General features: G+C 37.8%; 1 protein-coding gene across 1 annotated transcript in view; it reads right to left on the reverse strand.

Annotated features, from left to right (window-relative positions):
• The window catches only part of TRIP11 (thyroid hormone receptor interactor 11), a 68,328-nt gene that overhangs the window by 22,928 nt on the left and 17,819 nt on the right, over positions 1-27,581 (reverse strand). The window contains exons 6-15 of the mRNA XM_068991011.1: positions 26,799-26,964; positions 24,715-25,074; positions 21,004-21,044; positions 20,388-20,474; positions 16,200-16,412; positions 12,586-15,606; positions 9,626-9,766; positions 8,856-9,049; positions 5,383-5,546; positions 2,675-2,778 (exon numbers count right to left, since the gene is read on the reverse strand). Of these exons, the coding sequence (XP_068847112.1) occupies positions 2,675-2,778; positions 5,383-5,546; positions 8,856-9,049; positions 9,626-9,766; positions 12,586-15,606; positions 16,200-16,412; positions 20,388-20,474; positions 21,004-21,044; positions 24,715-25,074; positions 26,799-26,964 (4,491 nt within the window). The remainder of the gene's footprint in view (positions 1-2,674; positions 2,779-5,382; positions 5,547-8,855; positions 9,050-9,625; positions 9,767-12,585; positions 15,607-16,199; positions 16,413-20,387; positions 20,475-21,003; positions 21,045-24,714; positions 25,075-26,798; positions 26,965-27,581) is intronic.

A 27,581-nucleotide genomic window follows, 5' to 3' on the forward strand; every position in this document is an offset into this window, starting at 1 on the left:
TAGCATAAATTTGTTAACCTCACAGCATTTATAGTTAAGAAAATATAATTTTTTAAGAAATTATTACAGCCTAAAACTATACTAAAAGTTTTTTGAAAATTAATGTTTAGATTCCACTACTCATTTTACCATTTTGGGGGGTTTTATTTCATTAATTTCAAATTTTATCTTTACCAATTCCCTCTTGGTTTCTTCTGATTTGTTGTTTTTCTAAATATATATTACATTTTAAATTTTTAAAAGTAAAGTCAGTTTAAAAAGAAGATCTGGACTTATAACAGTAGCAGACTAGATGTTTTGGACCCACTGAAAACAATTAAAAGCATCAGATGAAATAAATTTTTAATGTGTTAATGAGCTGATCAGAAAGCAAACACCAATGGTAAATAAACATTTTAAAAGATGCTAGACCTCACTACTAGAAATGCAAATTAAAACCCTAAGATAGAGAGCCCTTCTCAACAACCACACTGCTTTTTCATACTGCTCATGGGGTTCTCCAGGCAAGAATACTGGAGTAGTTTGCCATTCCCTTCTGTAAGGAAGAATCTGGGAAAGATTGAGGGCAGGAGGATGAGATGGTTAGATGATATCACCAACTCAATGGACATGAGTTTGAGCAAGTCCAGGAGACACTGAAGGACAGGGAAGCCTGGCAAGCTGCAGTCCATGGGGTCACCAAGAGTCAGATACAACTTAGCAAACAACAACCAACCATGCTGGCGAAAACTTTAAAAATTCTGGTAATGGTAGTGTTGCCAGAGATGTATTAATAGAACAAGAACACGTAGTACTACTGGCAGGAGAAAATCATCACAAATGCTTTAGAAAACAATTTGCCACCAAACCTAGTAAAGTTGAAATTGCCCATATATATCCCATGACCCAGCAGTTCCAATCAAGATACACAGCTGAAACTCTTATATATGTGCACCAGACAATATTGCTGTTCAGTCACTAAGTTGTGTTCGACTCTTCATTTTTTTTGCATGTGTGTCCAACTCTTTGTGACCCCATGAACTGCAGCATGCCACGCTTTCCTGTCCTTCACTATCTCCTGGATTTGCTCAAGCTCATGTCCACTGAGTCAGTGATATCATCCAACCATCTCATCCTCTGTCGTCCCTTCTCTTCCTGCCCTCAATCTTTCCCAGCATCAGGGTCTTTTCCAGTGAGTTGAGATATACACAAGGAAATTCATAACCACATTGTTTGTATAGCAGATAATGTAAATGTCCTTTATCAATAAAATAGGTAAATAAATTATATATTCATGCAATGAATACAGCAGTGAAAATAATGAACCTTCTAACATAGCAATATGACTGAAATTTATGAAAATAACACTAAGCAAAAAAAAAGTCTCAGAAGAATTCAATTTATATACAGTTTAGAATTCCATTTATACAGTTAAAAAATATTTTATAATATACCCAAACAATGTATTATAAAAAGACACAGATATATTCAATAAAACCATAAAGGAAAACAAGGGGATAAAAAGCATAAAAGGTGCTAAGGAGAGGAGATGTGGAGGGATGCTTACAGAACTTCAGTGGGTGACATTCTATTTCTTGTTCAAGATGGTGAGTATGTGAGTATTCGCTGTATTGCTATTCCTATATTATCTAAATATTGTTTTGCACAGTCCTCTAAATTAATGTTATCCCCAATCTCAAAGACATGATCATAAAACATGACTCAAATAGAAGTTATTTAATACTAGAACAACATTTTAATGAAAATAAGATACTAGAGTAAGTTTATAAAAAAAAAAAACCTAGTGTGTGTTCATGTCCGACTCTTTGCAACCCTATGGATTGTAGCCCACCAGGGTCCTCTGTCCATGGGATTTTCCAAGCAAGAACACTGGAGTGGGTAGGCATTTTCCTCCTTCATCAGGGGATCTTCCCAACCCAGGGAAGGAACCCAGGCCTCCTGCACTGCAGGCAGATTCTCTACCATCTGAGCCACCAGAAAAGCCCTAACACTAGAACATTTTAATGAAAATAAGATGCTAGATATTATCTGAGTACGTTTATAGTAAGAAAGTCTAGACTACAGTACTATCTATGTGAAAATTTCAGATGAATTTGCAACCCTCTATGCTGATCACCTTCTGGGAGATAACATGACATTTGGGTAATAAAACTCAAGTTGAGAAAAGTGATGAGTAAATACTGTTTTGCAGTCACTCAACATTTAGTGAAAATTTCAAACCATTAAAGGAAATATCTTTTCAATATAAGGGTTCATTTTACTTCTTATATACAATTTTTTATGTATAGCAATAATAATAAAGAGAAAAATATTTTAAAGAATTAGTCTGCAAAAGAAAAAAATCTAATGGGATAATATACATTATTTTAATCCATGTGAAATAAAGTACCCAATATATTTTGTTGAAAAGGGAAAATTATAAAGTCAAAATTATACATTATTTTTTTTAAATGATCTCTAAGATGCCCACCTGTGCTAAAAATGGAAGTCTCATATTTGCTATGTCTATTCTAAACTATAAGTCACACGAGGGAAATTCTTAGTATCCTGTTCACTGCTATGTCCCAGCAACACTTACTAAATTAATTGTTCAGGAGATTATTTCCAAGAGAAAAACTGTACGTAATTGTTTTGTGAATAATAAAATTCACAAGAGTAAATTATTCCAACCGACCTGTAATGACACAAGTTTTCCTTCCAGATTTTCTGCCTTTCTCTTCCATTCAGCAACAAGCTGTTTGTGCTTTTCTAGTTCAGCAGAATACATAGCTTTTTCCTCTAAGGAGGGGAAAAAAGTTACGTTAGCATTTTATAATTGTGTGATAAGATTATAATTTTAAACCACTTGAAACTTTAATAAGACAACAAAAACATTAATAGCTCAAATGTCTCAACAAGAAAATTATATATGCCTTAGTAGTGATGTTCAGTTCAGTTCAGTTGCTTAGTTGTGTCCGACTCTTTGTGACCCCATGAATCGCAGCATGCCAGGCCTCCCTGTCCATCACCAACTCCAGGAGTTCACTCAGACTCACATGCATCAAGTCAGTGATGCCATCCAGCATCACTGGATGATTTCATCCTCTGTCTAACGAGATCAGTTTCCTCTGCTTAAATCTTTCTCCAGATCTTGCAAACTTTCCTTCCCTTCAGAACTCTATTCAAGTATCAGTATTTCCTCTTTAGCAAAGCTTTCTCTATGGCCTCAGCCACTATCACACTATCTTGTACATTTAAAATTCAAAACTCTTACATTTAATTCTTACATTTAAAATTCAAAATTTCAACCACAGGAGTAACCCTGATATGTACATATGTACAAATGTAAAGGTTTGCTCAGTCACAAAACTATGACTTTCGTTACTTCAGTAGCATCATGTCCTCTAACCACCTCCTCCCTACTAGCAGTTCATTCATTCTCAGTAATTACTGCATGTATGAACTAACAAATGGATGGGTGAATGATCTCAAGGGGGTAAATCTAAGGATGGGAAGTAGATGTGAAAAAGTGTATTTGGTTATCAGGGTACCATTCACAGTACCAGGTCCTATTACTACTATGTGTGTCTAGAAAGGTACTTTCCACCCAAATGAGAAAATGCAGTTAAAGTATAGATGAACAGCTAAGAACAAATTAACCAATATTTCAAAGGACAGTAATTATTGATGATTAAATCTTTAAAGTGGATTTAACCTCCAACTGACAAAGGACCGTATAGTCAAAGCTATGGTTTTTCCAATAGTCACGTACGGATGTGAGAGCAGGACCATAAAGAAGGTTGAACACCGAAGAATTGATGCTTTAGAACTGTGGTGCTGGAGAAGACTCCTGAGAGTCCCTTGGACAGCAAGGAAATCAAAGCAGTCAATCCTAAAGGAAATGAACCCTGAATATTCATTGGAAGGACTGATGCTGAAGCTGAAGCTCCAATATTTTGGCCACTGATGCAAATAGCTGACTCACTGGAAAAGACCCTGAGGCTGAGAAAGACTGAAGGTAGGAGAAGGGGGTGACAGAGGATCAGATGGTTGGATGGCATCACCAACTCAATGGACATGAATTTGAATCAACTCCAGGACATAGTAAAGGACAGGGAAGCCTCGTGTGCTGCAGTCTATGGGGTCACAAAGAGTCAGACATGACTTAGCAACTGAACAACAAGTCTATCATAACATAGGCAGAAGGTGAGTGATAATCAATATAAATTTAATGTGTTAGTGTTCTTAGTGTTCTATAACTTTGCTTCCAAAGAATCGCAACACCATAAGGTATGCCTCTTTTGTAACTGGAAAAACTGCATATCAGGCTATCATCACAAGTGTTTTTTTTTAATGTAACACTGTTTCCAGAACTATATTATGAATATGACCATATTCTTGTATACCATAAACACTTTATAACCATTCATTAGTGTAAAAGCTAGGCTATCATAAAGCAATAACACTGCTTCTTCATTATCAATCATGAATCATTATACCTATAAATATGAACTTTTTCACACATTTCATTTTTGATGTCTAGTGTTAGTAGTATATATAACATCTACAGTGTTTTTCTTATCATACAAGAGAATACTGATGTAGGCACTAACAGGCAAACAATTTATCTTGTAAACAGGTAACATAAACTTATTGTATCAATAAATACAGTACAGTAAACGTATTCTCTCTTCCTTATGATTTTTTTGATAACATTTTCTTTTCTCTAGCTTCCTTTATTGTTAAGAATACAGTATATAGTATGCTGCTGCTGCTGCTAAGTCGCTTCAGTTGTGTCCGACTCTGTGCGACCCCATAGATGGCAGCCCACCAGGCTCCGCCGTCCCTGGGATCCTCCAGGCAAGAACACTGGAGTGGGTTGCCATTTCCTTCTCCAGTGCATAAAAGTGAAAAGTGAAAGTGAAGTCGCTCAGTCGTGTCTGACTCCTAGCAACCCCACAGACTGCAGCCTACCAGGCTCCTCCGTCCATGGGATTTGCCAGGCAAGAGTACTGGAGTGGGGTGCCATTGACTTCTCATGGCATACATATAGCATACACAACATATAAGAATGTGTTAATTGACTATTTACGATATCAGTAACGCTTTTGGCCAACAGCAGGCTATTAGGAGTTAAGTGTGGGGGCTAGGGAATTCCCTGGCAGTCCAGTGTTAGGACTCCACTCTTCCACTGCAGGGGGCACAGGTTCAATCCCTGGTCGGGGAACTAAGATCCCTGAATGCCACCCAGCAGCCAAAAAAAAAAAAGTGGAGTTAAGTTTGGGGGGGCTCAAGTTATACGTGGATTTTCAATTGCGGGGGAGGGGGTCAGCATCCATGCATTGTTCAAGAGTCAACCGTACAATGACTTTTCTTCACTGCAAGACTGGCCATACAACTGACCTTGCTGGAAGTGCTCCAGGACCATCTGGAGGTTGGAGAGTGACAGCGCATACTGCTTCACTTGTTCCTGAGACATGGAAAGCTGTAGCGCAGTTTCATCCCTTTGCTTGGATACCACATTCAACTGTTCCTGCAATGACTCTACCTGTAGATTGGCTTGATGGCTTTGAACAGAAAGAATTAAAGTAAAACTGTTTCTATCTGTTTGGACACTTTAACAAGATGAAATATCCTCCCTACATATTATTGCACTAAGTGCAAGTTATATTCAAAGTATTCAGATACTTTAACGCGATGAAACCTCTTCCCTCTGTTTTTTTGGTGTGGTAAAATATATATAACATTTACTATTTTGATCACTTATTAGTGTACAGTTCAGTAGTCCTAAGTACATTCACATGGCTGTGTAACAATCACCACCAACCATCTTTAGAATGCTTTCCCTCTTCCTAAGCAGAAACCCCATGCCCATTAAAAAATAACTTCCCCTCCCCGCTGGGCACTACCAATCTACTTTCTGTCTCTATGAATCTGACCTTCCCTTCATTTCATTGCATTAAATTCAAGTTAGATTTCAAACAAACTTGAAGAGTTCCTCTGATCTTTGTTCTCTCTGCTTTTGTTAAATCAGTCATTCTTCCTGTGAAGGTGACTTTGAACAAACAGCAGTCATTTTAAACAGAACTGTGCTGATCAAGAAATGTCAGCATAAGAAAAATTCACAAATAGCCTGCAACTTTTGTTTCCAGGCTAAAACTCTTAAGGTGTAACTTATCATAAACTTATACCAGTAAGTTATAAGGGATTTTGGAAGTCATCTTGTCCAGCTCCCAACCTAACAAGCAATGGATTCTGTGATACCCCCTTGTTTTTAGCACTCGCAATCCTAGTGAACTAACAGATTTCCAAAGGCTATCACATTGATTTACTGCCCTAATTATGAGTTAATTAACTTTTACTATCATCTTTCTGTTTATATTAAATAATCCCTACACTTGTTCCAAATAATCAAGAGAGATTTACAGAACACCTATAGGCTTATGTCACTGAGATACTTCTTTAATGTATAATTATTACATACAAAATACTGTAATAGCCTTTCCTAGGTTTTCAATACCCAGCCAGTTAAATTCTTATTCAGAGCAGCCCAATAAAGCCAATTAAGAGCAGCTCACTTTGAAGAAACTTTACCCAACAGCACCCTCTTGTGGAAAGAGCAGTAAACTGATAGCCAGAAGACTTAAATCCCCTCTTCGGTCCCTGGACTTTATTCAACTTTGTCTGTTAGCAAATCACTCAATTGTAAGGATGAAATGAACTGTGATATCATTCAAAGTGTTAACAAATACAAGATATTACTATTGTTAACGGCTCAAAACACCACAACCTTATTTTATAGATCTGAGTTACTTATACACCAAATGTTTACTGGACAGCTATGAAACTATGTGTAAGAATGTACACTGTGGGAAGGGTGAAAATAGATGGCATCATTTCTACCCCCCCCGTAACTTTACACTTCACTGGGTGGGAGAAAGCGTAAAGCAGGTCAACAATTACCAATACTCCTAAGTAAAATACAAGTGCTCTATCAAAGACTCAAACATCACACTAGGGTTTGATTTTAGATTTGAGGAGTGGGGTCCTAATCAAAGAATTCTTTATGAAGGAAGTGCCATTGGAAGAACAAGTGAGATTAACAAAAAAACGGTTAGGGATCAGGCCCACTCTTTTTATAAAGAAAGAGTAGGAGACAAAAAGTAGGAAAATCGCTCTATCTGAAGAAGTGAGTAATACAGTTTGGTTGGATGAAGATCACAGTGAGAAATAAGGCTAGGGAGGTAGACAGCCTGTGCCCAAATCATGAAGAAACTACCATGGTTTTGAAAAATGAGCAACAAGATCACAGGCCTACCTAAGGAAGACTATTTTGACAGTTATTACGAATGGTAAATGAAAACAGGCAGAAACTAGCAACTTTTAATTAGAGAAAATAATGGCCTGAAATTGAAAGATGATCAATTTTACAGATTGAGGATGTTTTTTTCTGCCAATGTGAAAAACATACACAAATGTTCACTCACTGCTTTAATTCTTATCTTAAACAAGTTCTTCTGAGTCTGACGGTACAAAAATATATCCAACAAAAGGGGTAAGGAGTTTGCCCTCAGAAGTATTATCCTATATTGTCTTTGCAGACAGAGATAATATCTACTATATCCTTGTATTTCCCTCCACATCATATACAGTAAAAAGATTAAAAGATGCACATACAACTAACAGAAATACAGATATGGTTTTTCTGGAAGATTATTTGGCAGTATATTTCAAATGTTTTAAAAATGCCCTTCAAACCAGAATTTCCATTTTTCAAAATTTACACTAAGGAAATAATCTATCATCAACACAGGAATGCCTATTTTGGGTTATCAAAACACCACTCTCAGTGATTCTGAGAAGTTGGAACATTCTAAATGATCAATAATAAATGAATGCCTTAAAGAAATTATGACAAATACAATAATGGTACACTATGCAGCCATAAATGATACTGCAGAAACACATAGCTTAATGTGTACTGATATTCATATTATTAACTGACAGAAGCAGGTTACAAAACAGTATAAACAGTATGATCTCAACCATCTTGCTTTAAGAAAATAACATACAATATATATACACATATACAGACGCATTCAAAGGCACAAAAAAACACTGTTTCTGGATAAGTGAGACTGTGGCTGTATGTACTTTTGGGTTATGTGATTTTCTTGAAGTGGAAAACATGTTTTTGTAAAAAGGGGAAAAAAACCCACTTTTATTGAGAGAAATAAAACTGAAAAATATGTAAGCAGGGACCTGGTCACTCAAAAGTTCTAGTAAGCCTGGAGTTAATTCACACTGACCTAGGCCTTCACAGGTTACATCTTTTATTCTAACATCCAAACTTTGTCCAACTTTAGATCACTTGATTAAAAATTAAATCATGGAGTTCCCTGGTCACCTAGTGGTAAGGATTCCACTTTCTCTTCCCGCGCCAGGTTCAATCCCAGGAACTGAGATCCTGCAAGCTGTAGTGCATGGCCTGGGGCGAAGGATGGCATTAAATCACATAAATTAGTTATTGGAAAACTTGGGAAAGCTAATTAATTGGTCAGAATTTAGGCCTAATCTCCTAAAATGATGAGAAGGACTTATCTAGGATAACAAGATTCAGAGAAGCTTTAATTGAAAGCCAAATCTGGATAAGGGTTACAAACCCAAGTGAGAGAACTACACATGTACTTTGTGTCCCTGATATTGGGAAGGTTACTAAATCTCTTTACCCTTACTTTTTTAGTCTGTAAAATGGAACTAATGAATTCTGTGAGAATAAAATGAGGTAACATATGAAAAACTCTTACTGAGTCTGACACTCAGGATGTGTTCAGTTAATGTTAACACGAAAAAAAAAAAGAAAAAGAAAAAGTTACCTTGCATTTTCCATTGCATTGGAGGATGAAACTAGCTTTTCCTCTAACACTGTGACTTTCTTTCTTAGTTTCGCCTCTCTGTCTTCTGCAGCCAAAGCTTCACGGGTATAAGAATCTTCTGATTCTAAAAGATGGTTACGCAATCTCTCTAGCTCCTGGTTTAAGCGTAATTCTTTGTCACGTAAATGTTGAACCTAGGTAGAGGACATTTCATTTATCTTTCCTCCATTAAAATCTCTCCCCTTTCCCTCCTACATGCCACTTTATTAAATCTTTTCTCCATTACTGAAATGCATTAATTGTATACTAATTTCTCATATTGCAAGATACATTTGTGCTAGGAAAAATGTTCTCCTGAAATCATCTTGAATATGGAAGGTTTATTTTGTAAGATCTCATTCCCTATGTTGGCTATACTAAAAAATAAAACTACAAAGTACTAAGCTTTTTGTGACAGGCCACTTTTTTCAGTAAATCTTTTTTTTTTTTAATACTTTACAGGTAGGAAATTTTTTTTATATCCAAGATATGCCATCTTGTTCTTTTCTTGAGGTATAATTAATTTTAGGTATACGCCATAATGATTAGATCATGGTTTTTGCTTGCAAACTGAAACAATGCACTTTGGGAGATCAAAATCCCACTAAAGCACATCAAAGTAAGCCTGAGATAAAAATCAGCAAATGGAGAAACTCAGTTTACTTGATAATCTTCACAGTTTTCTTACTTAGCAGTTTTTAAGATTTTGCTTCTTTAAAGTGAAAGCATACCTCATTCTGTACAGCAGTGTTTTCCATTTGTTTCTGTTTCAGGGCCAACATGACTTGGTCTCTCTCCTGTTGAAACATAACTGTCTTTTCCTGCATTGACTTAACTGCATTTAAAAGCTGATTTAACTCCCCAGTCTTGCCCTTTTGGAAAGAAATAATTTTAGCTTTAAAGAAAAACACATTTAAAAAAGACATTTCTTCATTAAATAATTTAAAAATTCAGTTAACTATGTGAAAGTCATCAAAAACAAGGAAAGTTTGAGAAACCATTACAGTCCAAAGGAGCCTATGGAAACATGATAACTCAGTACAATGTATTCTGGATGGGACCCTGGAATACGAAAAGGGTATCTGCTAAAAAACTGAGAAACTTCAAATAAAGTATTAATTTATCTAAATAAGTTCATTATTTGTAGTAAAGGTACCACAGTAACATAAGATGTTAAAAACAAGGGAACCTGAGTGTGAGGTATAGGGGAAGGCTCTATCTCCCCAACTTTTTAATAATCTAAAACTACTCTTAAAGAAAAACTTTGATTTTAAATGCTTTAAAAAAGGACTCAAAGGATACAATCTCCTCAAATTTATCCTACACAACAAAGTGTACACAAACCCCCAAATTGCCCAAAAGTGTGCACACGCACACGTACTTGCCAGCATTTATCAAGCATACACAACTGTTGTTAGGGAAGTAACAGTGCCAAGTTGCTGGCAGAGGAGAAAAAAGGGAAGTCATTTTACATGCACAGTCTATTTTAAAAGAACATTTTGGCAACAGTTTAATGAAAGCAACTCAGGAATGATATCTTGCTAGACTGCTGTGAAAATTTATTCCTGAATGCATTCCTTACAAGCACAATATATTAAAAGACTTTCATTGCAAAAGCAGGGCCGTGAATTTAAGCTGATAGCTGGAATTCTAAAAAGCACAAAAAAGTGTCAGCCTGTTTACAGACAATTCTTTTCTCTGTATGAAATATGCATATTGTCTGAATCTATTAATAGATTGGTATTATTTTTACATTTTCATGTAAACTTTCCATTTCTTTAAGAATAAATTACACGTCCCTCAAGGCAAATCATCAAAACCAAAACATAAAACCATCTGTTCCTTTTATCTCAACACCCCCTCATGGAAAAGGCAGCCAGTATGTTTCAAATAGTTTTTCAGTTAAATTTTTTTTCGTACTAGAGAAAGTAAAAATGCTTGAAAATTAAAGAGCTGAAGATCTCCTGTTGAGAACACAACTTTCTCCCTAAAGAAAAATGCTATTTATTACATTAAAAATATAATAAAGGCACTCTTCAATTATATAGGGTATTATAAGAAATTAGTTTATGCTAATTAACTTCAATACAATACATACTTAAGTACAACTTAACTGACTTAGGAAAGCTTCCTGAAAGATAGGTGAACCGTAATTAAATCTGCATACTTCGGATCTATAAAGCCAATAAAATAGATTATATGAGACGTTAAAACTATCATACAATAGGAAAAACACATGAAAAATGAATACCTACTGACCTCCATTCCCCTATTATACTCCTACAAGCTCTTAATCGTTACACACAAATTTGGCTCGTGAGCAACAGAAAGCTTCTACACTCTGACAGTCTTTTTAATATGGATTACAGACCAGTACCATAAAAGCTAAGAAGCTACTCCTGAGGAGGAACACACCTCATCATATCAGCGAACTTACTTAATTACATGGCAAAGAAGGGGAAGATGACATTAAGACTTTTCTTGTTAAGTGAAAACTACATCAAAGCATTCCCAAGCTTTAATCTGAGATTCTTAAAAGAGAATTTAATTGGCAAAAGATGTTAAATTATTTTGTTGTGCCTGGTAGCATGTAAACACTCAAGAAGCACTTTTTGAATATTCCATTGTTCTGCCTCATTTCTTATCCAAATTTCTACTACTGAGTATAGAAATCAGAGTAAAAAGGCCTTACACCAAAAGAGCCCATAGCTTTGATCATAAGTAAGATGTACTAGGTCTTCAACACATTCTTATCAAAATCTAACATCAACTGCCATGTAAAAATTTAAATGCATCAAAAACTACTGACACCTTAACCAATGTACAACCTTTCATTTTATGGCTGAATAAACAAACCAATAAAGTCAAAACACACCCGAAGTCACATCAGTGGTACAGCTAGGATTAGAATAATTACTGAGTTCACTACGTGAAAGGTACTATTCATGGCTAATGCTTTTCAAATACCAGGCTGTGAATAATTCATAAAAGTCAATTTAATGGGTCATACAGAACTTGTTTTTAACAGAGCATCACATGTAATGAGGGTAATTTCTGATTCCTGAAACTTGCTTCAGTGTTACACACACACAAGCTTACTGTGTCACAATGTAAAATGTTATTTCTTACTTCAGATCACTGTCAACGATGTAGTATGTATTTCACATAACTTCCTTTAATATACAAGAAGCTCTAAAGCCAGTAGTTACTGAAATATGCCTAAAATGTGATTAAAATGCAGTAACGTCCAAGTTCTCTCTTGTAACATATTTCTATTTTCTAATGAAAAACTGCTTCTAAACTCTTTTTTTCTACTTAGACCATAAAGAAATTAATCTAGCGCTACACATCATTGGAACTATCTAGTAATCTTGGGAAAAACTTTTCCTCGGATGCCTCTGAGGAAGATTTATTTAGAATGAAGCACAAGGCAATGGCAACCCACTCCAGTGCTCTTGCCTGGAAAATCTCATGGATGGAGGAGCCTGGTAGGCTGCAGTCCATGGGGTCGCTAAGGGTCGGGCACGGCTGAGCGACTTCACTTTCACTTTCACTTTCCAATGCTTTGAAGTACATAGTTCTAAATGAACAAATTCATCTTCCCTTTTAAAGATAACATCGATAAAGCAGCACACTAAAATTTCTCCTCCACCCCCAAACTTCCTTCCACAACACACCATCCAGAACATACCTGCTCTTTTTCTTTCAGTAGTTGCTCAAAAGCTACAGCCTTCTCCTTCAATGAATGGCACTCAAATTCTTTTTCTCTCAGCATCATAGAAAACTTCATATTAGTCTCCTGTAATGCTTGATACTCTGTTTCCTTTCCCCTGGATGTTTCTATTATTTTTTCATTTTCCCCCTTTAGTTTACAAATGTCCATTTCTAAAATTAATGTTCTCTCCTTCAGGTTCGTTACTGCTTGCCTCAAAAGTTCATTTTCATTCACTTTGTTGGTGAGATTTTCATTCAAAGCAAGTAACTGATCACTTTTGGCTTTGATCAAGAGGTCTTTTTCCTTCAGTGACTTTTGCAGGCTCTCCTGTTTCTCCTTCAGCAACCTCATTTCTGAATCAGTCTGTTCGTGCTCTTTTCTCTCTACCTCGGAGGAAGCAGCAATCGAATCAGACAATCTGTGATTATTTTCCTGGAGAGTTCTAATCGTCGCGTCTTTTTCCTCCAGGGACCTTCTTAGCGCTTCTATTTCTTGTTTAGAAGACTCACTCGACACATCAGACTTAACTGTTCTAAGAGACTCTGCTGTCTGAGAAGCAGTCGATGATTCAGGGGAGAGCTGCGGTGAAATGATATCAAGTTTCCCTAAAAGAAGATCTTTGGTATTGCAAAGCTGCCCTATGCTGTGCTGCACCTGTGCTAATTCCTGACCAAAATTCCTGAGCTTGGTTTCGTTCTGCTCGTAGCTTTGGATCAGGCCCGTGTAGTCCACTTGTAACTTAGAGCTGTTGCTGCTGTCCACCAACACCTGGGCCTGCAGCTGGTGAAGCTCCTCCTGCAGCTGCGCGGACTCGCGCTGCATGTTCTGCACTGTGGTCATCACCTGCTGCTTCCACTCTTCCATTTTCTTGACCTGCTGTTTTAGCTTATCTCGTTCCCGTAGGAGCTCCTCAAACTGATTGCTATTAACACCTCCAACCTCATTGCCACTGGTGGATGCTTGTAAAACTGTCAATAAGGTCTGACATTTTTGACTTAATGCATCGATTTCAATGTCCTTTTCTCGAATGATACGGGATAAATTCTGAATGGTTTCTCTAAACATATCTTGGCCACTACTTTCAAATCTTGTAAACAGTTTTTTATTTTCATCTTGCAGCTTATTGAGGGCTGCCTCCTTGGCAGCCACTATATCCATCATCTTGTGGTATTCTGTTTTGAGATGGCTATTCTCCCTAGTCTTCTCACTCAAAACAGCCAGCACCTGCTCTCGCTCCATAGCATAGGCCTGCAGCTGCTGTTGAAGGTAAACGACATCCTGGGGGTAGGAAGTGGAAGAAATCCGAGCATGAAGAGCTTGTATCTCCAAATCTTTCTGCTGGATAATCTGAGTTAGTTTACCAACCTCATCTTTGGACAGCTGATCAATCTGTTTAGTGAGAGATATATTCTTTTCATTTAGAAGTTTAATCTCCAGCTCTCGTTCTTTTATTCCTTTCACTAACCTTTCAGTTTCAGCTTTAGATAAATCGTGCTTCTCACTTCCATTTTCTATATTAAGGCCTTGAACTTTTGTTTCTTGAAAAATATCAGAATTCTCTGTTTGAACGTCCGGTCTTTCTTCATGCAACTGGGTTTTGATTTGTTCAATTGTCTTTTGCAAATTCTTAATTTGCTCATCTTTCTCTAAAAAGACCTGGGTGTGTGTGGTGTTCATTTGCTCATGCTGGTATCTAAACTCATCCATTTCTTTCTTCTGCTCCTGTAAAGACTGAAGCAGCTGTATTTTACTCTGGTTTTGATCTTCAATGATCTTTTGATGATGCTTTATTTCCTCTTCAAGATTATCCTTTATTATATTCAGCTGATTCACCTCGGATTCTAGCTCTGTAATACTGTCAAGGGTCTTAGGTTCAGCCGCCGGTGCTGCTCGGCTCTGCTGCTCCCTCAGCCGCTCCAGCTCCTCTTTCAGATGACTGTTTTCTTCTTTCATGGAGCCAAGGCTTCTGTCTTTTTCCTCTATGGTTTGCCTTAAAATTTCATTTTTTCTTAGGGCCTGAGTATATTTATTTAATTCCTCCTGAAGCTCTGAACTTCTTTCTTTAAGCTTTTCAATAAAAATTTCTTTCTCATTTACAAGTTGGGTCAATTGCTTCTGCTCTTCTAAACTAGATGACAAAATTTTCTTAGTTTCCTTATGATCAGTTGCCATCTGCTCAATATTCTTTTTGAGTTCTGCTATTTCCAAGTCCTTCTCTTGATTGAGTTTAATTAAACGTTCATGGTCTAACTGTAATGCAGAGGTGCTCAAATGACGTGCATGGGACAGTTCTTCAATGGTTTGCTCATACTTGCTTGCTTCTTCCAACAACCTCTTTTCAGCCTGACACAATTCTGCTTCTAACTGTTCTTTCTCCAGCTTTAGAGCCTCCACAATGGCATTTTTTTCCACAGCAATCAGACTGTTACTTGCAAGAGACTCTTCCAACTGCTGTCGGACATCTTCACATGCTAATTTCAACTTTTCATTTTCCACTTTGAGATCAAAAGCAACTTTCTTTAAATTTTCATTGAGGCGTTCTATTTCTGAAAGATTTTGCTTTAAGTTTCTGACTTCAGCTTCCCTTTCTTTAAGTAAGTTGTCCTTAAAATTACTGTCAGAGTCTTGATTAAGAGACTGCGTTAACTCATCCCTGACTCTAGAAAGCTCTTCCTCCTTTTGTTTAATATGTTCCTGAAGTTCAAAGTTCTCCTTCTGGATACTTAGATTTTGTGTGTGTGATTTATTTAGCTGGTCTACTAAATCATCTACTTTATCCTCAAGCTTCTGCTTGCTTAAATGTAAATCGTTTAGTACCAGTTCACTTTGAATTAACTTTTCTTTTTGCACTTCTAACTCTCTAGTAATGTTCATTTTATCATCTTCAAGCTGATGAACTCTGGTTTTTTCATCATTTAGATCTCTTTTCAGTTTACTGATGATATTATCTCCCTCGTTTTGTTGTTTTGATAGCTGATCTTTGATCAAAATCATGTGCTGAAAGAAAAAGTAATTTGCACAGTAACTTTAAATATTCTCTCATTTTAATACCTAAAGAAAACTTTAAAAAATGTCATACATAATAGGAGAATAATTCTTAGACATTTCTAATCCTTAAAGCAACTTTTAAAAAATTCCTAACAAAGTTATTTACTAATTATCTTACAGCAAATCTATTTTTGGAGAGGTTAGAACTTAAAAGCAAAGAAGATAGATGATATATGTTGGTGATTTTCAACTCAAACACGGAAGCAGGGAGACAACAAACTATAGCCCACAGGCCAAATCACACCTGCCTGTTTTTGTAAATAAACCTTTAATGGAACAAAGCCAGGCTCATTCGTTTGCATATGACGACAGCAGAGTTGAGTAGCTGCAAGTGAGACTACGTGGCATACAAAGTCGGGTATTTACTATCTAAACTTTACAATAAAAGTCTGACAACCTCTATAACTAGAGCATCACTAAAATACTGATTAAATCACAGAAATTAAATCACATCAGTATTGCTTATTAAGCCAATGTTCAGTCTACTGAGTAGAATTTACTCCTTCACTGTCTTTAATATAAAATATATTTAATATAGTTACCTTTGTAGCCTCTTGGTTCTGTTTATCCAATTCTTCTAACTCAGCTATTAGTATTTCCTTTTCATTAATGCTCTGATTGAGTTCTTGTTCCTTTGCCTCCAAATTTCGTCTTAAATTACATAATTCTGAATCCAAATCCAGGTCCCTTGCAGCTGTACTTTTAACTACTTCACACTCATTGTTCAGTTTTGAAAGTGACATGTGAAGTTCTTCCTTAAATGATAAAAGAAGAAAAAACACCACATACTGTCAAATGGAAAAAGAGACACCAAAAGGTTAAAAATATACATATATAAGCTTGGGAATCTATTTTTAGATGTTCTCTGTTAGAAACATTACTGAATAGTATCTCAGCAGTAATACATGAAATTCAACAAGCCACAGCCTTCATTCATTTACATTTTATTTGCAGCTTCAACCAAACCATTTCTATAATCCCAGACAAGATACAATAACTGTAAGTTTGTCCTCTAGCTCCAACTCCTCTACACAAAAGTCTTCCTTTTTGAGAGGATTGCCAATCCCACTCCACAGCTACTTCCCTTCTGTCTCCTTTCTTCCCACAACACACATACTTTTCAAAATGTCCCAAGCCTTCCAGCTCTCTTCAATTCCACTCCCTAACATTGCCACCAACAGCCACAGACAAAAACGGGAAATATCAAAACTCAATCACTAAAGTTTGTCCTCTCTAATTAGAAAATAAAAGGTTTCTTTTCCCTCATAAAAGTAGTTTCCCTTATTCTTGGTTTCTGTCAGAACATAAAACCTTTTCTTGACCCAAGAAAGAACCCTCTTTTCCTTCCTTTACCATCTCACCTAAGCACAGACCAGGTTCCCCTCTCTCAAGCCTAACACTCCTAAAGATAAACCTGTGTGTGATTTTTTAAGTATATTTTATGTTCTGTCCTATTTGTATTTAATGCTTCTCCTCAAAAATCCCCAACATGGGACAGTTCCCTACGCTTCAACATTATTTCAATCACTGAATATGATGTTTGTGACAAACTCTATCATTGTAAAGACATCTTTCATTGACAGAAATTCTTTTTTCATAATTTTATTTTTGGCTGTAGTGGTATTCATTGCTGCACGGGCTCTTCTTTAGTTATGCCAAGTGGGGGCAACTATTCATTGCAGGTGGAGGATTCTCATTGTGGTGGCTTCTCTTGTTGGGCAGGAAGGGTTCTTGGGCACGGGGGCTTCAGTAGCTGCAGCTCCCAGGCTCTAGAGCACAAGCTTAATAGTGGTGCCTGGCCTCAGCTGCTCTGAGGCATGTGGGATATTCCTTTATCAGGGACCGAACCCATGTCTCTTGCATTGGCAGGCAGATTCTTTACCACTAAGCCACCAGAGAAGCCCTGACAGAGATTTCTAAAAGCAAACTTCTATGGAATCCTTTTTAAAGTAAATAAGAATCTCAAATTCCTATAGTCTAGTATATATCTTACAAAAGAGACCAATGAAAACCATATTAGAACATTTGCCTTACAATTTCATTCTCCTCCAATTCAAAAAGTTTCTCCTGAACCACAACTGAAAGATGGAAACAGCATTCTTATGCCTTTCTGAAGTTATCTGTTCAATTAGAAGAACCACGAAAAGAACTTCCCTAGCAGTCCAGTGGTTAAGACTCAGCACACCCATGGAAGAGGGCATGGGTTTGATCCTTGGTTGGGGAACTAAGATCATATAGGCCAGGCAGTGTGGCCAAGGAAAAAAAAAAAATTCCAAGATGAGAACCATAAAACTTTTTGTCATGTGCATCTTAAAAATGTACATGACTTTGCAGGTGTTTTGGCATTCTTAACCGGTGAGCAGACCCACTGTAGCTGTTGCTCAGTCGCTCAGACGTCTCTCTTTGCCACTCCATGGACTGCAGCACTCCAGGCTTTTCTATCTTTCATCATCTTCCAGAGCTTGCTTCAACTCATGTCTGTTGAGTTGGTGATGCCATCCATCTTGTCCTGTCGTCCCCTTCTGCCTTCAATCTTTCACAGCATCTGGGTCTTTTCCAACGTGTCAGCTCTTCGTATCAGGTGGCCAAAGTCCTGGAGCTTGAGCTTCAGTCCTTCCAGTGAACATTCAGGGTCAATTTCCTTTAGGATGGACTGGTTTGATCTCCTTGCAGTCCAAGGGACTCTCAACAGTCTTCTCCAACACCACAGTTCAAAAACATCAGTTCTTTGGTACTCAGCCTTCTTTATGGTCCAACTCTCACATCCATACATGACTAATGGAAAACCCAGAGCTCTGACTAGATGGGCTTTTGTTGGGAAAGTAATAATCTCTGCTTTTTAATATGCTGTCTAGGTTTGTCACAGCTTTTGTTCAAAGGAGCAAGCATCTTTTCATTTCATGACTGCAGTCACCATCTGTAGTGATTCTGGAGTCCAAGAAGGAAAAGTCTGTTATTGTTTCCACATCTATTTGCCACAAAGTGACCGGATGCCACGATCTTAGTTTTTGAATATTGAGTTTTAAGGCAGCTTTTTCACTCTTCTCTTTCACCTGCATGAAGAGGCTCCTTAGTTCCTCTTTGCTTTCTGTCCTAAGTGTGGTACCACCTGCATATCTGAGGTCATTGATATTTCTCCTGGCAACCTTGATTCCAGCTTGTGCTTCATCCAGCCTGGCATTTGGCATGATGTACTGTGCATATAGGTTAAATAAGCAGTGTGACAATATACAGCCTTGAACCATAGCAGACACAATTCAATCAAAACTTGCAATGGATTATGTAGCATTAAAAGAAAGGAGAAACAGCTATCAGGAATAGCTATAGAACCCAAAATTAACACAAGAAGGTTACAGGCCCTGTCAAATACATGTAAGAGATTTGAAAACTACAAGATACACCTAGGCCACCAGTTATAGAAAGGAATAACTGAATGAGTAGAATGCAGTGGAAGAAGAGAAGAACAGAGGAAACATATACAATAATTTAAAATGACTGGAAGACACTACAGGCATTTAGTGGGTAGAAAAGTGGGGGCAAGGAAGCTACGATTCAGAGGACAGTGCACACAACTAATTCTCCCACCTGAATGGCAACAGTGTCCCTTTGAGAAACACTATCTATATATTATACTAAATGTGCAAGGATAGTGAAAATATAATATTAAGGTATGTGCGAACAGCATATAATATGCTAATCTTTGGGCTTTAAAAAAATGATGTGTGTCTTCAGCTGTGTCTGTTTGCAACTGCATGGACTGTAGTTCACCAAGCTCCTCTGTCCACGGAATTTTCCAAGCAAGAATACTGGAGTGTGGTGCCATTTCTCCAGGGGAGCTTCCTGACTCAGGGATCAAATTCTAATCTCTTGAATCTCCTGCTCTGGCAGGTGGATTCTTTACCACCAGCACCACCTGGGAGGCCCATCCATATTTATATATAAAAACCATATAAGCAAAGACACAGTCTGGAGGGAGATACAAGGAACTGATAGAAAAAGAACAGCTCAGAGGAAGAGGCCAGTCAACAGAAATGTGAAGAATACTCAAGTTTTACTGTCTGCAGTTTTTTAGGATGTATTATGCGGAATACACATCAGAAAATAAGTGTTACTATTTTAAGAATTAACATTTTAAATCGAGTTGAGACACCGGCCTGTGAGAATAATAATACTGGCCTACAACTGCTCTGTATTTAAGAAGCTACCTTAACCAAAGACTTACCACCCAAGTGGTACAAGCATTAAAATGTTACCTTTCCCCATTCCCAACACTGCATTACAGAATCTTATTCCATCCTTGCCACCAGTATACTTATTTCTACCAGTGAGAATGTCTCCCTTTGCCCCTCACCATGAAGAAATTACTGTCTACCACAACAGACACATTCTGGGACATACAAGTAGTATACAAACAATATAGTATGTCACTCTAGACTCTAAACCCACCTGTGTATATTGCTGTTGTCAAGACTGATGTAAAACCAATACAGAGCCTTTACCTATCTTCTCTGCCTACTGCATCTGCCTACTGGCTGATCTCTAAACATAAATTCTGAAAAGCCTCTCATATTCTGAACCTTGCCCAAGTACTTCATCCTGGTTTGACAAGCATCAATGAGATCAGCTTTATCCTCAGGACTCCTGAGAACTGAATACGCCATTCTGATTAAAAACTGGACCTTGGTTATGATCTACAATTTTAATTCTGCCCCCATTTTTATTGTACCCACCTTTTCTTGATTTAATAAAGAATTCTCTTTTTCTAAAACCTGGACATGCATTTTAAGTTTCAGATTGTCTTCAGCAAGATTATTATCCTAGAAAAACGTTAAAACAGTATGTTTTCAAATAAGAAATGTCAAGTGTACAAAAAAGCAGGCAAGTGATACAACTGTGCATTTCTACTCTTTGGCAATATATAAAAGTCATAAGCATACATGGGACCATCTAAATCCAATCATTTTATAGACATTTTTAAAGAGGATTTATTACATTTGAAAAAATATGTCAATACATTTACAAAATAACTTGCAATCATTAAAAAATTTTTTTTGGGAATTCTCCTTGAATTCTTTAGGGGAAATCAAAATCTATACATACATAACATCTGTCAAATTAATCTTCTAGAGATATACTTGCATTTTTCAATTATGTAACTTTTAAAGTAATGTCAATTTATGATGTAAAAAGTTTCTATTACTAATCAGCAAACATAAAATTACAAGATGAAAGTTCCAAAGATAAGTTCACATGAATTTGTAAAAAATACAAAATAAGTAATTGTAATCAAAATACTTTCTCTTGGTAAACCAGAGACAAAACTTTCTCTCTTAAAAATGAGTTTACCTGGTTTAAATTACTCAGTCTCTTTATTTCATTTTCAGCATCTGTAAAAAACAATGAATCTGACATTAAAATTCTGGAAATAACTTAATAATTATATCCTATATTAAACTCAGAATGAAATCCAATTAAAATGTTATTTATAAGCATAATGACCAAGCCCAACAGTGAAATGTAGTTTTGTTATTTTGTATTTTTGTTTTGACTGTACCAAAGAAGTCATAAAATAAATGCCAGTCAGAAATTATGTTAAAAGACAATTCTACAAAATAGTATAAGAAAGAATTATAATTGTATTCTGGATAAATCATAAGTTACTACCTTGATTAAAAACATTAACAACTACATTCACAATGAATTGATTAGCCTGTGCAGCAGGAATATAAGAACTAAGATTAGAATTTTCCTGGGCTCCAAAATCACTGTGAACAGTAACTGCAGCCAGAATATTAAAAGGCCCTTCCTTTTTGGAAGAAAAGTTGTGACAAACCTAGACAGCATATTAAAAAGTAGAGACATCACTTTGCTGACAAAGGTCTGTATAGTAAAAGCTATGGTTTTTTCAAGTCATGTATGGATGTGAGAGTTGGCCCATAAGGAAGGCTGAGCACCGAAAAATTGATGCTTTTGAAATGCGGTGCTGGAGAAGACTCTTGAGAGTTCCTTGGACCGCAAGGAGATCCAACCAGTCAGTCCTAAAGGAAATCAGTCCTGATTATTCATTGGAAGGACTGATGCTAAAGCTGAAGCTCCAATACTTTGGCCACCTGATGCAAAGAACTGACTCACTGGCTAAGACCCTTGATGCTGGGAAAGACTGAAGGCAGGAGAAGGGGGCAACAGAGGATGAGATGGTTGGATGGCATCACCGACTCAACGGACCTGAGTTTGTGCAAACGCTGGGAGATAGCGAAAGACAGGGAAGCCTGGCGTGCTGCAGTACTGGGTGTCACAAAGAGTCGGACATGACTGAGGGGCTGAACCACAACAAAGAGTTATTGAAAAGAAATGGAGACACTCCACACAGAAAAAGCAACAGAGGCAAAGGCAACAGAGTTCAAACCTAAGACTGCTGGCTTAGGAGCAACACACAGAGCTCAGCACAGCTGAACTTCAGAATGCTAGAACGGAAACAGCTGACACTGCAGAGGCACACAGACCAGATCACGAAAGACACCGCACGCTCAACTAAGACGTTTAGACTGTGCACTCAAGTTCACAGGGAGCCACAAAATAACCAAATCAGGGGAGTGACCTACTTCACATTTCTCAAAAATCATTCTGGGAGCAGAAAGAAAATATATTGATTGAAGAAGGATCATGGAGACCACTGAATAACAGATAACATGTTTATAATGCTTATTATGGGCTAGACACTGTTCTAGAGAGAACTTTTCACCAACTCATAAAATCCTACTACCACCACCATGAACGCAATAGGATTATCCCAACCATATAGATGAAAAAACCAAAGTATAGGGATGTAAATTAACTTGCCCAAGGTCAGTTAGTGATGGAGCTGGATTCCAACCTAGTCATGTTCTTGACCACTATGCTATCCTGCTCTACCGAGACTGCTTCCCAGGTGGTGCAATCATAAAGACCCCACCTGCCAATGCAGGAGACACAGGAGATGCGGGTTCAATCCCTGGATGGGAAGATCCCCTGGAGCAGGAAATGGCAACCTGCTCCATTATTCTTGCCTGAAAAATTCCATGGACAGGAGAGTCTGGCAGGCTACAGTCCATGGGGTCACAAAGAATGGGACGTGACTAAGCGACTGAGCACCAGAGACTGCTATAGTTTAAAAGGCAAAAAGAAACTGTGATTTGCTGAAGTCATTCACTGACAGGGGAAATGGAAAAAAGGGGAAAGACTAGAGCAGTAAGTTTTTAAAGCAAAAAAAGTCATATAGATCACCCAATATATTAAAAAATAAATTTATTTTGAGAAGAACAGAGCTACTTTGACGTCAAAGGCAAAAGAAGTCCAGAATCCCACCGCACAGCCTTCCCTTTGCCTCCACGGCTTCCCGAGACTGAGGCACCTAGGAGAAAGCCTGGAGCTCCTCTGGGACACAACCCTGAAAGAGCACTGAGCAGAGAAGTCAAGTCAATAGACCCTTCATGGCTTGCACGGTGACATCTAGTCTTCTCTTTTGGGAGAATGGTAACTGCTACCTATCAAAGTAGGGAAAGGAAGATGGGAGGAGGCCCACTCCACTTTAAGTGTAACCTTGCATTTACTCCAGGTCAGGAGCTCATGATAAACAACTAAATAAGGAATACAGAAGGGGCACGGCGGGTGGGGGGTGAGAGGGAGGGTTGCAAGCAAACAAGGGCTAGAAACCACCAGAGCTGGAACGAATGAGTTTATAAACTGACAGCTCATATTGTGGAGAGTGAAAACCAAAACGCATCTTTTCAGTGGAAGACCTCCCATTATGTTTTCTGGCATAAACATATAAAAGTGTTTGGCCTATTTCAGTCATATTTACTTGCTGTATCCTAGAACATTGCGGGGGTGGTGGTGGTGGTGGTGGTGGTGGTGGTGGTGGGGTGTGTGTGTGTGTGTGTGTGTGTGTGTGTGTGTGTGTGTGTTAGTCACTCAGTCACGTCTGACTCTTTGAAACCCCATGGACTGTAGCGTGTGTGTGTGTGTGTGTGTGTGTGTGTGTGTGTGTCTCTGTGTGTGTTAGTCACTCAGTCAAGTCCGACTCTTTGAAACCCCATGGACTGTAGCGTGTGTGTGTGTGTGTGTGTGTGTGTGTGTGTGTGTGTTAGTCACTCAGTCACGTCCGACTCTTTGAATCCCCATGGACTGTAGCCTGTCCCCTCCTCTGTCCATGGAATTCTCCAGGCAAGAATACCGGAGTGGGTTGCCATTCCTTTCTCCGGGCAGTCTTCCTGATCCAGGGATCGAGCCTGAGTCTCCTGCACTCCAGGCAGATTCTTTACCATCTGTGCACCGGGGAAATCCAGAACAACGGTATGTAACTAAGTATAATCATGAGCATAGTAAGTGGTGGGAGACCTATGGCTCCTAGCGTTCTAAGGTCTGCTTAGTCACAGATCATTTTGAAAGGTAATACAGACTTTTGAAGAAGGTAGGCTGCATTCTGTAAATGGAGGGTCTGGGCCCTGATGAGTTATACGAAGTGTTTAGTAACCTCCTCCCAACAAATGTCTATATAAACATTTCTCAGAAATCTACATGGGCTCCAACATCAAGTGTGTGCGCGCTCAGTCCTGTCCAACTCTGTGATCCCAAGGACAGTAGCCCACCAGGCTCCTCTGCATGGAGTTTTCCAGAAAAGAATACTGGAGTGGGTTGCCATTTACTACTCCAGGGAAACATCCCAACCCAAGGATCGAACCTGCACTTCTAGCATCTCCCGCAGTGGCAGGCAGATTCTTTATCACTGTACCACCACCTAGGAAGCCCCCTAAGTCAATGAGCTCCACACAAAAACTTAAAATATGAGGAAGGCAAGACACCTACCTAATTCTTAACCCTTTTAAGTAGAAATATCCTATTTGTGATCTATTAATTACAGTACTGAATCCAAAGCAAACAACTCTATTCAAATTCCACACAGTTATTTCCATTAACACTTAATTTCCATAAAGTGTTTGATCATTCACGTGTTTGCCTATAAAAACAACTAGTATGAAATGAAACGCCAATGAGAAATAAGTTGCAAACATTTTATACCAGACAGTGCTTGCTGCAGTCTGAACACTTCTTCTACTGAGAAACTCTGTGGAATTCTTTCCTTTTCTGTCATCGTGTCACTCTGCTTCTCAAAATAAGGCTGTAATTTACTAGATTCCAGTTTCAAACTTTCACATTCTTCAAGTATTTGTCTGTTTTCCACATTTAGTCTTTCTTGTTCCCTCCTCAAAACATCTCTGTCATTTTCTGCAGAAGATAGTTTTCTACTTATGTCTTTTATTTTATTCTCAAGTTCTTCAATTTTTTTTGTAGACTCTACTTTCTCAGCCTGTAGAACTTGAATAGTTTTTTGCACCTCTTGGGTTTTAGAGTGATCAGTTACCGCAATTCCTGGGCCACCTAGGACATAAACATAAAATCAGGGACATATCAAATGCCAAGTACCAAGAGACAAATAGCCTGCTATATACAACTGAAGATTCAACAGACTTCAGAACTTGAAAATCTTAAAAAGAAAAGTTAAAGTAACAGTGAGGTAATACTACTCCTATTAGAATGGCCAAAATCAGAAGAATAACACCAGCATATGCTCTTAAGCCACAGGGACTCTCATTTATGGCTTGTGTGCAAATGCAAAATAGCCAGTCCGGAAGAGCTTAATGATTTCTTATAAAACTAAGAAATACAATATTCTTCTCATATGATCCAGCCATCATACTCCTTCATATTCACCCAAAGGGGTTGAAAACTTACATTCACACAAAAACCTGAACAGCAATGTTAATAGTAGCTTTACTCATAACTGCCAAGACTTAAAAACCACCAAGATACCATTCATGCATGCAAGCTAAGTCGATTCAGTTGTTCAGTAGGTGGATGATTAAAATCTGTGGCATAGCCAAACAACAGAATATTATTCAGTGCTAAAAAGAAATGAACTATCAAGCCAGAAAAACATGAAGGAACGTACACCTGAAATTTATAATACAGTACATCAACTATACCTCAATAAAAAATTATTTTAAAAAAACACAGAAGTTTAAACGTACATTCCTAAGTGAAAGAAGTCCATCTGAAAAGGCTACCTATTATACGGTTCCAACTTTGTGACAATTCTGGAAAAGGGAAACAATGAAGAAAATAAAAAGAATAGCTGTAAGGGTGGGATAGGGGAATGAACAGGCACGGCACAGAGGATTTTTAGAGCAGTGAAAATAATCTGTATGATACAGTGATATACTTGTCCAAATCCATAGAATGTACACCACCAAATGTAAATCCTAAGATAAATATGGACTGTGGGTGACTATGATGTGTCTTGGTAAAAAATGTAATATTCTGATGAGTAACGTAGACAGTGGGGGAGGCCGTGCGTGTGGAAGGATGGGGTATAACCAAGATCTCTGTACCTCCTCAATTTTGTTATAAATTTAAAACTGCTCTAAAAAAAATAGAGTCCTTTAAAAAAAAAGTTAAATTACTATAGTAAATAAAGCATTTTTAAATAGAGGAAAGATATTGGGCTGTGCTTTGCTTAGTAGCTCAGTAGTATCCAACTCTTTGAAACTCCATGGACTTCAGGCTCCTCTGTCCACGGGGATTCTCCAGGTAAGAACACTGGAGCAGGCTGCCATGACCTGCTCCGGGAGATCTTCCCAACCCAGGGATCGAACCCAGGTCTCTGGCATTGCAGGCAGATTCTTTACCAGCTGAGCCACCAGGGAAGCCCAAGAATACTGGAGTAGGTAGCCTATCCCTTCTCCAGGGGAACTTACCAACCCAGGAATCAAACTGGGGTCTCCGACACTGCAGGCAGATTCTTTACCAGCTGAGCTACCAGGGAAGCCCCAGGAAAAATATTATTTGAAATCAAATACTAAAAGCCTTTGTATCAGAGTCTGAAAAAAAGTGAAAATACACCAAACAATGCAAAGAAATCTGTTATAACTGTTTACCACAAAGGCAAAAGGACTTTTTCATTTTTGCAGAATCTTAACAACAGTGGTACCACTGCAAATTTCCAGCAGATGAGAAGAACTAGTCATTTATTCATTCTTTAGAACTTAGACCAAGTTTATATCAGCTAGGTTTGTCATTTAATACATCAAAATAAAATTAATAACCTTGTTGTAATAGATTTTCCAGTTCTTCAATCCGATCTTCATAGTCACTTAATTCTTCTCGATGCCGACGAGTTATTTCTGTCAATTTCTGCTGATGTGCGTTCTGTAATACTGACATTTCATGTTGATGGTTATCAATTTCCTGACTTCGAGTCTGTTTAAGTTCCTTAAAAAATTTGAACAAAGTTAACCACATATATTTATAATAAATAAGTTTAAGCTATTTCATTGTTGTTCAAAAGTCCATATTATTAAAAATAATTCTCTGAACATGCTAAGGCTGAAAAAAGTTTAAACACAGGCTTCAAATTTGCATAATTCTAAAAGACTCCACCCTTTCCTTTCTTGGGCCTTATAAAGTTTTTCTACTTTTAATGAGGAAGCACCAGGAAGAAACAACTGAAATAAAAAGCAAGCAACATCTTTTTTTCATTAGTATCTGTGACCATGAATTTCTCCTGCTAATGACATAGTCCACCAAGATCAGGGTCCACCTCTGGCTGATCTGTCCCTGTTGTTGCCCTATTACAGCTGTTTTTTTGCTCAGCCTTTCCTTCCCTCAGTCTTGATGGGACCCCTAAACTGTCAACCAAGATGTCTCACTACCCTAGTTGATACCACTTTCTCTCTCCTAGGAACCTGAATCTTGAGATGCATCTTTCAAAGGAGGAAACCGATGAGACCAGAAGCATTATAATAGCCGCACCCTGGAGAGCCTGTCCACTGTGTCCCACTGCCTACATGTCTCACACTGGTCCAATTTCTATCCTTCCTGAGACTAAA

The sequence above is a fragment of the Capricornis sumatraensis genome, chromosome 19, assembly GCF_032405125.1.
Source record: "Capricornis sumatraensis isolate serow.1 chromosome 19, serow.2, whole genome shotgun sequence".
Classification (NCBI taxonomy): Eukaryota; Metazoa; Chordata; class Mammalia; order Artiodactyla; family Bovidae; genus Capricornis; species Capricornis sumatraensis.